The following is a 12764-nucleotide window of genomic DNA, read 5'->3' on the forward strand; positions in this document are numbered from 1 at the left end:
CCACAAATCAAAAAGAGATGGCTGGAAAGATCAACAAGTATTGTGGTTATATCAAATAAACCCAATATTTAACTTTGCCAGCGTATGTACTTTGGTACTTATGATGACACATGATCCTTGTTGGTTTATGAATTTTTCAGTTTCATAATTGTTACCTGCTGAGCAAAACCAGCCGTTTTCTTTTATTGCTTCTCTGTTAGCTATAGTAACAAAAGAGTGGACAACCAAAGTTTCAGCTTTTAGTGATGAATAGTTTTGCGAGTTATATTGCTAGACAGTTGGAATAGGAATAGGCTCGATTTGTACAACACAGTATGGCAAATAAATTGCAGGAACTTATTTAATTGATCATAATTAACTCAAGACTGAAACAAGCTACAAAAATGGTGTTTGGCTTGGTATGTTTTCCATGAACTGGCACATCAATCAAGGTATAGTGTTTTTCCTGTACATTTACGTGGAGACAAAGAAGAAGGCCTTTTCAACAAGTAAATAATGATGGTAAACTTTTTACTACCACATCATAAACAAGCACCCATAACTCACACGCTGTGCACTGTGTACGAGCAAGAATTAAAAATAAATATTTTCTTACTCTCAACAAACGGGATTCTGGTGGCATGTAGGTTTTATTCATTTGAGCTTTGTTTCAGTGCATATAACGAAGCTATTGAAACGTGAGTAAAATTTTATGTAGCATACGTATTTTTACCCAGTTTATTTCAATGCTTTTTAATAGCAAAATAGTATTTTGCAAAAACGGCAGTTTTTGCTCAGTGGTTCATATTTTCTAATATATATGACCAGATTTGTGAAAAGGGGTCTTCCACACACATACACTTCTATGAGCTTCAAAAATCATAACTTAGTGTTTAATAAACATATAAACCTGAAATTTATCCCATTCACAAAGCAGTGTTGGAGCTTACCACTGATCAAATTTTAAGTTAATAGCAGCTTTCAGTCTGAAGGTTTAAGTTGTCAAAGTTGGCATATTGGATGTGTGTGGAATACCCCTTTTCACAAATCCAGTCACATATGTCTATTTTGTTTGCATTAATGTTAGACACTTAGCTTAGTATAGACTTCAATTTCTAATGAAAACATTAGGTTGAAGATGTGCAATTATACAAGTGCAAGAAAAAATTTGGGATTAAAGTAGGGATTAAAATGTGATCATTCAGTTGTGTTTTGTCTCAGCGGCTTGTTTCAGTGCTTTTTATTGCTGCAGTCCCTACTCATATGGAAAATTCCTATTTTTTTTCTTGTACTTGTTTGTGTACTTTTTTGTAAATTTTTATTGAATAACCGTATTTAGTAATTCCCCCCCCCCCCCCCCTGCAATTCTCGAAATACACAGCTAAACATTCCTAAGGATGCGGATTTTTAACAAACCGCTTTAAACAACACATTACCCACAGAAGTATCTTTTCAACTGTTTTATAGTGTGTCTACAGTATTATTTTCCACTAATTCTCTCAGCAAAGCCTCAGGGCTGTTCTTACTTTTAGTTCACGTAAGTACGGGTCACGCCCACTTTCTAGATGACGAGATACACTATACTACGGTGTTTTTCAGTTGTAGTACGCCTGAAAAGTGCTCTGGGAAAGCTACCCATAGAGTCTGTAGAGAGGCACCATATACAACCTGTTTTTAAACTCAGAAAAGAAACCACCTTCAAGCTAAAGCAAACTCTAATCCTTACGTGTGTAATGGCAATGTTGAACAGGCAGCAGCATATCCCGAGGTGTATCCCAACATTAAATCACGTGCTTGCTACATTATACTACACGTTTATTCCAATATGTTGGGGCGCTGTGGTGTGCGTGTTTTGATGGAAGCCGTACCCATGAGAGATGGCCACGATAAAGAAGGATCAAAGATAAAACAGTAAGACAGTAGCGCACGCATCGTAGGTATTTAATATTGTGAAAGGTTTTTCTCCACAAAATTTGAAGTGTTTCCGCCAAAGAAGCAAGGCTGTAGCTGTGGGTTAACAATTTACATACCAAACTTGTCTGGTTTGCTTTTGGTAGATGGTTTTTTCAGATGGCCTGTATAACCACGTAAGACTTCTGTGTAGGTCTGGGATGTGGTGTCAAGGGCTCAAACACACTGAAAAATGAGCAGGTAGCTTGAGTGTGCTTTGTGAGAGATTTCAGCTTATGGTATCTACCTCTTGACTGGGTGTTTTGTGGTCAGGTGGTGCCTTCAATTATCATGTTGTAGTCAATCTGTTGCCCATCTTGCCCCTTATTGAGCACTCGTGATACAGCAGCACTGGTGAAAAGCTGGCTCATAAACTCCAGTATGTACACATCATTTGCTGGTCCTCAGTAAACTCAGAGCAACAATTGCATACTATCAACATTATGTCTGGATCATGTGATCTCACACAAGACCTATCTTGTCTATTGTATGTTAGCAAAATCATGCAACCATATCCCAAACTGAGATGACACCAGCATGAAGTTGTTGCATTATCAGGCTAATAATTCACATCAAACTTGCCTTCTGGTCTGCTTTTCTGTGTAACCACTCCAAATGTTTGTGCAAGACTATGAACACCAGGAATATGGTGTAGAGGATTCCAACACTCTGGAAGATGAACAAGTAGCTGAACAACCTATTTCCTGTTTCTGACAGGCTGTTTTGTGGTATGGTGCCTTCAATTATCATCCTTGTCCATTATGTACGTAGTCTAGCTATCTTTTGTCCACCCCCTTGAGGAGCAATTAACGCTCTACAAGGATAAACTCGCTTCATCGATACATGTAGCTACCAGGACTGGTGAGTTAAAACATTAAAATACCTTTTTCTATGAATCAGCACTGCAAACATGGGAAATTTTCCAAAATTAGCATCCCTGTTGTGAAATAATAGTGCAAATGTGGTGGCGTGTCAATGATTTATAGTGTACTGTCAAAATTATACATTTAATTATTTTCTGCCTAATTGTTGTATTATTGTGCTTCTATCATACAGTACAGTGGGTCCTCAGTTATCCAAACAGCATTGTTGTTATAGTTAGCCAAAAGTGTTAAGATAAGTGGAATTGTTTGGATAACTGAAGCAAGTGAAATTGTTCAAATGTTCACTGTGTTGCATTAAAATTATGATAACACATTTACTTAATCAACTATTAATTATTTAGATTAATGATTATGATGTGTGTTGTGTATGTACAGCCACCACCTCAGCTATACCAGTCCACTTTGTAACATCTAGTAGGGCTGGTGAGCACCGTCTTGCAGGTACGTTCAATATTACTTTAGTAATTTTACAAGTATTGTTTGACCTATGCAAGTACAATTACATATGCATGGATTATTATATTTGTATTTATCATAACAGACTGCTTCATGTCGACTAGACAGCTGCATAGAACACCACCTGGTACGTTTATTTACTCTTGTTAGTATGTACACAAAAGTAGGGATTTTCAACTAAAGTAGGGACCTGGAACTTTGATTTTAAAAAAAGTACTCAAGCTGGAGTGGTGCACGATATTGAATCACAGTAAGAAGTGTTATTTCCCTACTGTGCTCAATAAATGCACAGTGGAGACATAACACTTCTTATTGTTTTACTGCTTTTTTCAGTACTTTTTATCAATGTACTATGGTTTCTACCAAGAGTTAATAATAAGAGAGGAGAATGTCTAATGCTGTATAGTGCTGTAATAGATGATTGTGCAGAAGTTAAATGGCTTCGTTTCCGTGTATCGTATAGGCTTCTAGTATTTGTTCGTTTCCTTACCGCGATTAGTTTAGCCACACCGTGATGAATCCTTGAGAATATTCGAAGACTGAACTAAAGACTGAGCTGTATGTACAGGGAACAGTGCTCCTTCTATTGAAGAATGCTCAAAGGTAGGGTAACATGGCGACGCAGTGAAAATCCAAAGTGATACTCCACTTTTGGTTCAGTGTTTATTGGTTCTCAGACGCTCTCCCCCAGAGTTATCTTCGAGGTTAACAACCACACTTCTTTACGCAACAGAGCAATGCTCTTCGTGGTGAACTGGAACATCCGAGTTGAACACACGCCCTTGTGTCTGGGATAGCCTTTGTGGTTAAATGCGATAGTATACTAGCCAGTCTGTACGTTACGTGGAAAAGAAGCCGTTTAACTTCTGCGCAATCATCTATTACAAGACCATACAGCATTAGACACTCTCCTCTCTTATTATTAACTCTTGTTTCTACTTTAGTTGAAAATTCCTATTTTTGTGTACTTGTTTATTAACTTTTTTTTGTAAAATAGAATTATTGTGACCGGTGAACCCATGCTTACTCATCAAAAGAAAAGTGTTGCGTGTCCTTGCTACCAATTATTGTCAGAAAAGTGAAGCATCTATTACGCTTCGCTGTCAGCCATGTTCAACCTGTTACACAGCATTAAAAATCAAGAACTGTTAGAAAAGCACCTCTGCAAATCAATGGAAAAAAATACTAATCATCCTTTGTGCGCCTCATTCATCTTTGCTGGCAGTGAAAAGTATAGATTTGGCAGTAGCACTTGATGGCTTTCCTTTGTAATAGAAATCATCCGACATGGGATATATGAAGATGACATTACATGTACTGTGGTATGCCAAAATGCACCTCTCGAGCCGAAGCGATGTCGAACAATGAAAGTTACATTTGTCTGAAGGCATTGGTCAGTTACTCAGTCAGTCAGTCACTCGGTCAGTAGAAAATCCATTTAATATCTATTCTTAAATTCTGTAGCAACTAGTTGAAAGTATTTTGGGTTAATCTGAAAGCTTGTTTGGGCTTAGTTTTACCTAACCAATACTGCCTCACTGTCGTCAGGGAAAGTTGAGGCTGGCTTTTGGATGATGTTTTTCATGGGTCATGCTTACTTCTTTGTGGCCCCTACCATACAGTACGATATACTATACAGTACTATCATACTGTATGATATCCATTTTTATTGCACAAGCATTATCACCAAATTTTTAAGGCTTTTTGACAATTTGGGATATGTACCATTGTAGTGTAGACAGCATTACAAAACATTCCTTTTAATATTCTATGTCAATTCGCCATTGCACAATGTAATGTCTATATGTGGGAGGTTTGGATTTTTCTGGCCACTAAAATCACCCTACAACCGGTCTCATGCACCTTCATGGTGCCTTAGCAGTATTGGTTCGATATAACCATAGATATACGACTCCGGTGTCACACACCCAGTATATCACCTGTACAATTGATGTCACTCTTTACTGTAGACTATCAGTGTAGGTTTAGCAGAATATGAAAGGTTGAGCGATACAGGTTGCTTTGGTGGAAGTCATTGAATCGCCTTTCCCACAAAAGAACTCATCATATCGTGCCATTTGGTATTGCTTTGTACACCAAGATATGTTTCTGTTCCTATAGCAGCTGTGTACACCTTCTGGTATCAATGATACGTGGCTTTTTAGTACCTCTTTATTGTCATTAGAGTTGAACAGTATGGTTTGTAAGCCACGCCTTTATTTTAAATGCTGCATATTTCCTTGGTTACAACTTAACTAGGTCTTTCGTGTTTCTGTTCTCCTAACTCTGCACAGCTGCTGTCTAGCGTAACCGTTTGTCTTTCAAGCTTTAATCTAATGCCAAATCTGTGGAACAAAGCTAGCAGGATGGTAGCACACTTCGCTCTTAGATTCTAAATCACTCTCGCAAAACCTTTAAAACTTTATTAGGAGCTAATTAAATTAGTATATGATACAAATTATGGAAACCGCCTGTAACATTCGAAACAAGCCTATTTCTGATGCACGACGCCATTTCCAATCCCTACTAGGAGTCGTATATCTATGACATAACCAAGCACAAAAGTACTTTCAGTATGACCTGAAATGTTTCCAATCAATTTTTTAAAGAATGACTCAGTGCATAGAACCTTTAGATAAACAAAACCATAATTTGATAACAGCTAAGGCTATGGGCTTGATTTTTCCACTCTTCGGTGTCACTTCACCCTGATTTGTGACTGAGTCTGAGAAAACTGGTTTTATTGCCTATTTAAATGTATTGAGAAATGCCAGTTTTAGGTATCTAGTGTGCTGTAGCTCGCCAATGGTTGAAGCTATGTATACCAAAGTTTCACACGTTTTACACCAATTCCTTACTTTCCAGAACATCCACTGTGCAAGTAGCCAACAACTAAATTTCCAGCCATTTTAGATAGTTTTTGAACTGAGGTTGACTGTAGCAGAAGAGCTCCAAAAGGGGAGAGAGGTGGGGGCCCGGCCGGAAGGCAAGAGGCTGTTCAATGAATTGAGAAAAGGAAGGCGTAGGGATGAACTAGGTCAAGTTATGGGCCATTCAGGTCTCAAAACTGGCTAAAATAAAAGGAAATTCACAGCGAGGTATTTATTCAACACCACGGATCTATACAGCCATCCCCAGGCTGACCAGAGCTCCACTAAGGTCCTATACCACACGTACTGATCACCACTGGACTTGGGAAAAGCAGCCAGCAAAACCAGACCACTTACATCTAGCTGATTTTGATTGAAATTAGATAGTTTGTTCATGTAGCTCTGTGTTCTGAGTGAAAAATCGAATCTGCTGACATGGGTGATAAGACCGGTTTCCCAGGCTGGGCCACATTTATGGGTTTACTCAATGTAGCCACAATCCTTCTTGGTTTACTCTAGTGATCCCTTAATTTTATTTTATTTTATTTTACTTACATTTTAGAGCCCATTAAGGATAAACTTGCTCACTTAGCTTAGTAGTTGTCTATAGACTTTAATTTCTATTGAAGTCATCTACAAGATGTTATAGATACAAGCCATGCAATTACATAATGGTGTTCAAGCAGGCATGCAGTCAGCTGTTTACCACCATATACTAGCTCTTCAAACCAACTAAGTGATGTTTTCTGACTAGTGTAACTTTTTTATGGATGATACTAGGGGCTTGCTTTAATTGTCCTAAAATTTCTTTTTGCAAGGTGCATGCATGTTAACAGCTAGATAAGATAGTCAATGCCATCTGCTTGATGATTCAAGGATTTATAGCAGCTCAGCCAATGTCATCCTGCTACAAAGCTCACTTAGACTACTGTATCAGTGAATAATTAGCTGATGCTTGCATATTGTTTATGAAAACATGAAAGGTCACCTCAGTGTTTGTGACAATTTGAACATATTGGTTAACAACAACAACAACAACTGAGCAATCCTTTGACATTACGAACTTTAGGGGAAAATTTTACCTTGCATCAATCAACTCCTCAGTTTGTTGTGAACCAACATGGCCATCTAGAGGTTACTACAGTAGCTACTACATATTATAATGTGATATATTGTTTATAGGAGCCACCACTGGTGCAGACGGCAGGAGCCATGCACCTGATCCCACTGGTGAGTTAAATCTAATGTGTGTAGTAGTTAATTGTATTATAATTTTTTGAACCACATTTATACAATCAGTAGCAACATACTTTTAAACTTGTGCCCAAAGCTAAGTTGTGTTCAGATTTCTTTTGTTATAGCCGTACTATTGTACTTATAATGTTAATTATTATTTATGTACTGTTTTACTATGTAGCCCCCACCGTGACATGTAGTGCCTTTGCCTATAATGTACTGTTAATATATTTTCACCATCATAGGATCGATGACGTCGTCATCAGGCAGTGGGATCCGTGGTATGTTTAAATGTTTTCTCTGTCCTGTATTTGTTGTGTGTACATGTACATGTGTTTGTGAATGCATGTGTGTGTGTCCTTCCTTATATGTGGATGTTTATATATAATGTGTTGTACTATGTTGTACTTTAAATGGGAAAAGTCCCAAAGTGTGCTATTACAGTGGCGGAGGAAGATGCTCCAGTGAGGGGGGGCTGACAAGGAACAGAACCTCTCAGAACAGCAGACTTTTGCCATGCTCAGGCACTCAGCTATACAACACACATACGCATGCCCATCTTCATATGGACATCAATATAGCAATTTTAAAATGTGTAATGCATCACTACGTAGAACTATATTATACTGACTACCTACACTACCGTATGCAAACATTCCTCGATGAGAACGCTAGCTAACTATTGGTCTTCTAATCTTATTCCATGCATACAATACATTTACATACGTCTTAATACCCGGCTACTACTAGTAGAAACTTGGGGATTAAAGCACGAGGCGCTTATAGTGTTTTATCACGTGATGAATGCACTGGCTAGAGTTGTTGGCCTACAAAAAAACAAAAGCAAACAATTGCTGACTGAACAAATACTCCATACCGTTTCATCACTGTTGTATCTACGTGGATAAACGGATCCTCATGTATCTGACACTTCCATAGACTGCCTCTCCTCTGATTCTCTGATCCGAGTTACGCTAAAATACGTAGCTTAAACTCAAATACGAACTGTCCACTCCGCTATTGGAAGAATTAATGTCAATCCTTTGTCCAACACTCATCGTAACAATACTGCGTGGTTTTAATCATCACATGATCTCACTTCTATTTAATGCTTCCTACCACAAATCGCCAAACTCGTAGGGAAATCCCTTGGAATTCCCAACTCTGTTTACAAAGAAAAGATTAGCGAAAATTACACGGTTGCCAAGTTTGTCACTGTTGTGTGAGTTGTGCTATTTCTACAATCATGGATGTTGTGTTATTAGCTACTTTATATTTTATTACTGTGCTGCAAGACCTCACTAAAAAAACACTGTAGATTCCACTGTCACTCAGTGGATTCAGCCCACGTCTTTAATTGCTCTGGGAGCTGATGATGGGGCAAATAAACTGATCTGATACTTGGACCTGCTACACCACTGTGCACTCCCAGCAAATGCTGTAACCTTTTTTGCTTTCAGACTGATTGTATGGTAAATTACACCAGAAATACATATATTAAACCATTGTAGCTACAAAGCAAAAGATTTTTCACTTGATATTACAAATCACACCAGATGAATGGACAAAAAAAAAAAAGATGATAATACAATATTGACATAAGTGATAAATTATCCTCAGTGCTCTGAATAGTTCAGTTTGAAAATGATCCAAAATAATTTCTTCGTCTTTTATTACGGCCAGCAAAGTTTGTTGCTATTTCTTGAAGATTCAGACTATCGGTTCGCTGTTTATGTGCATGTAAAAGCATCACATTGTTTAAACGCTCCTGGGTCATGGTAGTTCTTAAATAGTTTTTAACTCTTCGAAGTGTAGAAAAAGTTCTTTCAGCGGTAGCAGATGTCATTGGCACAGTCAAGTAAATCCGCAGCAGCTGATGGACATTTGATAGCATTACTTTAGCAAAGGTGCACGAATTGAAAACATCACACACAGTGGAAATTGAAGTAACCTTCTTTATTGTAAAATTATGCTGCTGATTGGCTGTCTTTATTACATCTGGCAACAGTAGCAATTGTGTAGCAAGTAAATCCACATCCACATCACCTTCACATGCTTTCTGAAAGGTTTCTGACAATTCAACATGCACTCCATTACAAGAATGAATTATTGCCTTTTCAGCCTCTTGGAGAAAAGAGAACGATGCTTGAGAAAACCTTCTGATAAGTTCGGCAATCATTGTGTCTAAAACCTCAAAGTACTGTTGCCTGAAGTATTCATCTGGTGTAGTATGGTGGTGATTTTCAGCACCTTGGTTATGCCTCCTAGGAATTCTCTTTTGTCGAGGCAAAGCTGGTTTGTCAGTCAGATCCTTAGCAGCTTCAACAACAGACTTGTAAAAGTTGTCATAAGATGAATGAGATCTTAACCTATGAAAATACTGAGCTGCAGCATTGACAGCTGAAATAGCTTGTTGTGCATTGATATCATGGCTTTGTAAAGTAACTGAAAGTTGCTCTGTAGCACTAAACACTACCTCTGAAAATTTCAAACCAAAAAAAACCCCAAACTTAGTCATTAATGCTCGTAATCCTAGTGCTTTTGCTGCTGGCTCACCGCGTGTATCTGCACCTATTTCATCTAGAGTTTCACAAAGGGTGCCGTAATTTAGCAAAACTGAATTTATGGCTCCAGTACGAACAGTCCACCTAGTAGGACACAACGGTTTTATATTTGGTGCCTGAGAAGATGGGTGGTGTTGTATATTCTTAAAAAGAGCTAAACGTTTTGGCGATGCACGTACCATTGTAGAAAGCTCAGTTACTAAAAGCAAAGATTCCTTAATTATTGGGCATGAAGATGTACAAGCTTGTAAGCAAAGATTCAAGGAATGTGCTAAACAGTGTACATAGTGTGCCTTTGGTGCTTCCTTAAGTATACGTGCTGCTACTCCATTTAAGTGACCGGCCATGTTGGATGCACCATCATATGCTTGGCCACGGCAATTATCCAGGGAAAGAACCATTCTCCTACAGGACTCTCTCAAAGCTGAAACCAAAGTTACTGCATCAGTTTGCTCCACCTCAATTAACTCAATAATGTCCTCATATACTGTGTATTCTGAATCAACCCAGCGCAATGACAATGCAAATTGTTCAATACCACCTTCATCCCGTGTTTCATCACCAATTATGCCAAACCACTCTGCTTCACGTACTTCAGACAGAATATCACTGCGAACTTTGTGGGCCATCATTCCAATCAACTCATCAGTTATTTCATGTGAGAGATATTGGCCATCTCTTAACCAATTAGACAATCCTGGAACATCATCACTTCGACATTTCATAAGCTGATGAAGATTTCCTTCCTCTTCTTTGTGTCCCCTGACTGCAAGGCCTTGTCGCATAAGATACTTTAACGATGAAAGCTCAGTCATCAGAAAATCTCTGTAGCACTTGTTGCCTGAGAACTTGGTTGGACAACTGTGCAGTGACAGGAGGCTGTTTATGTGCTCTGTGTGCGAACAAGGCATCACGGTGAATTTGGCTTTTTTCGTGTGTTCTGAACTTATCTTTTGCTTTTTTCCAGTTGTCAAAGCCTATAGCTATTAGCGTACTATCAGTTCTAGAACCTGAGGGTAATAAACCATCACAAGCAGCTTTGCGGCAATAAAAACAAAAAACCTTTCCTTGGGATGTACAAAAGGAGAGCCATTTATGATCTCTGTACCACCTAGTATTAAATGACCTGTTCTGTTTGCCTTGTCTCTTCTTTGTATGCAGCATAGCTCTAGGCTGAAAAGGGAATTCGCGATCTTTGCAACACTGAGATGCACACTGAGGATTAGCAGAGTTATCATGAGACTTGGAGCTACTAGCTTCAGCAGGGTGACAACCACTATCTGATTCACTATCAAGGCTTCTAGTGCTAGAATTACAATATATGCATGACTGTAATGTGAATGGACTTAAACAATAATGTGTGAGAGTGTGTTGTCTAGTGTGTATAAGTGCTAATGGCTGATGTTCCCCATGCTGTTCTAATAATTGCAGTTTAACATGGTAACTAAAAACAGTGCATTTTATTATACCTATTCTACGTATAAAGTTTAGAGCTGAAAGTGTGGCTGTCGCAGTGTAATGGTTATACATCTAGCTGGCTATACCAGTAATAGCTAGGCTTACCTCAACAAATCTTCATCACAGAAGCTTTCTAGTTCACTTAACTCTTCACAACTACTTCCATCACAATCATCACTTTCTTGGCCACAGCTGTAACTACACACAAGCCCATCATCAAGCCCAGTTGTATCATCAAATTTTGGATTGCTTTCACACTCGAGTTCGCTATCAGTTGCATCAATGTTTATCACTTCTATTTCCTTCACTACTTTAGCTGCAGTCACTTGTTGTAAACGCTTGGACCTGCTGAACAACTCTAGGATACTCATTTCCTCACTTTTAACATTTTGCCGCGGGTCATTTTTGCCGCGTACAGTCACGTGCGCGGTAGACCAATGATGTTGCCGCCCGGACGTGGCTGCGCATGGTAAGGCGGAGCGTAAAGAAGGTAAAACAATCACGGCGAGGTTATGACTCGTTGATCATCACATCATGTTAGAGTTGGTGACCGCTCTTTTAAGTATATCCACATATAGCTAGATCGCGCAGAAGTGTTTATAAACTCATTTCTGAGGGGGGGCTAAGCCCCCTAGCCCCCCCCTTTCCGCCGCCTATGTGCTATTATAACACTTTAGGTTATAGATATGTCAAAAGTTTGATCTGACAAGTGTGACTTATGATTTATTTGCGACTTCATGAATTTTGAAAAATCTCCCATATGTTTACATCATTGATTCATAGAAAAAATTAATGTTTTAACTCACCAGTCCTGATGATCCGCCTTGCATTAATACATTATTTACATCAACTATTAATCATTTAGATTAATGATCATGTATAGGAAACACATCGTGATGTGATCATGATGTGACTTGTGACAATTTGAACATGTTGGTTAACAACAACAACAACAACTGAGTAATGTGACCAGATTTTACAGAACCGAACCAAATCGTACATCAGGCAAAATCAAACTAACACCACCAGTGGATAGCTACACTATCGTACTACAAGTTGTGACCCTCAGCACTACTCAAACTACATGAGGCTGGTTTTAGTAGACGTCTTTTCTGGGTAGTGTGGAGTGCCCAAATGGCGGTTTCAGGCCTTGTGAAGGACCTGGCTTGGCAAGAATCAGTGGTGTACTGGTGGACAGCCTAATAATGTTGGCCAGACATGTTCTCTGTAGATTTTGCTACATATCAGCCACTAAGGAGCCAGCACAGCCCTGTAATCTCGTGTCTGGACTCCAATCGTGGTCTGCCTCCATTTTGAGGCCTATCTTTTGCCCTCCCCGCCACCCCCCAGCCTCCACCCCTTTGTGA

General features: G+C 38.9%; 1 protein-coding gene across 1 annotated transcript; it reads right to left on the bottom strand.

Moving 5' to 3' along the window:
* Window positions 1-9008: 9008 nt before the first annotated feature.
* On the bottom strand, window positions 9009-11768 carry LOC136253694 (zinc finger MYM-type protein 1-like). The gene is made up of 3 exons (XM_066046354.1): window positions 11503-11768; window positions 11156-11245; window positions 9009-10800 (listed from the first exon to the last, which is right to left on the bottom strand). The coding sequence occupies exons 1-3, from the start codon at window positions 11766-11768 to the stop codon at window positions 9009-9011; spliced, it is 2148 nt and encodes a 715-aa protein (XP_065902426.1).
* Window positions 11769-12764: the final 996 nt, after the last annotated feature.

The sequence above is a fragment of the Dysidea avara genome, chromosome 4 (genome assembly GCF_963678975.1).
Source record: "Dysidea avara chromosome 4, odDysAvar1.4, whole genome shotgun sequence".
In the NCBI taxonomy this organism is placed as follows: Eukaryota; Metazoa; Porifera; class Demospongiae; order Dictyoceratida; family Dysideidae; genus Dysidea; species Dysidea avara.

Bases quoted from the DNA above. Each gene is read 5' to 3' on its own strand.
- LOC136253694 (XM_066046354.1), bottom strand. From the start codon at position 11,768: ATGAGTATCCTAGAGTTGTTCAGCAGGTCCAAGCGTTTACAACAAGTG. The intron at 11,246-11,502 runs GTAAGCCTAGCT...TTGTAATTCTAG, and splicing joins TGTGATGAAGATTTGTTGAG to CACTAGAAGCCTTGATAGTG. The intron at 10,801-11,155 runs GTGTGCATCTCA...GTCACTGCACAG, and splicing joins GATAACTCTGCTAATCCTCA to TTGTCCAACCAAGTTCTCAG.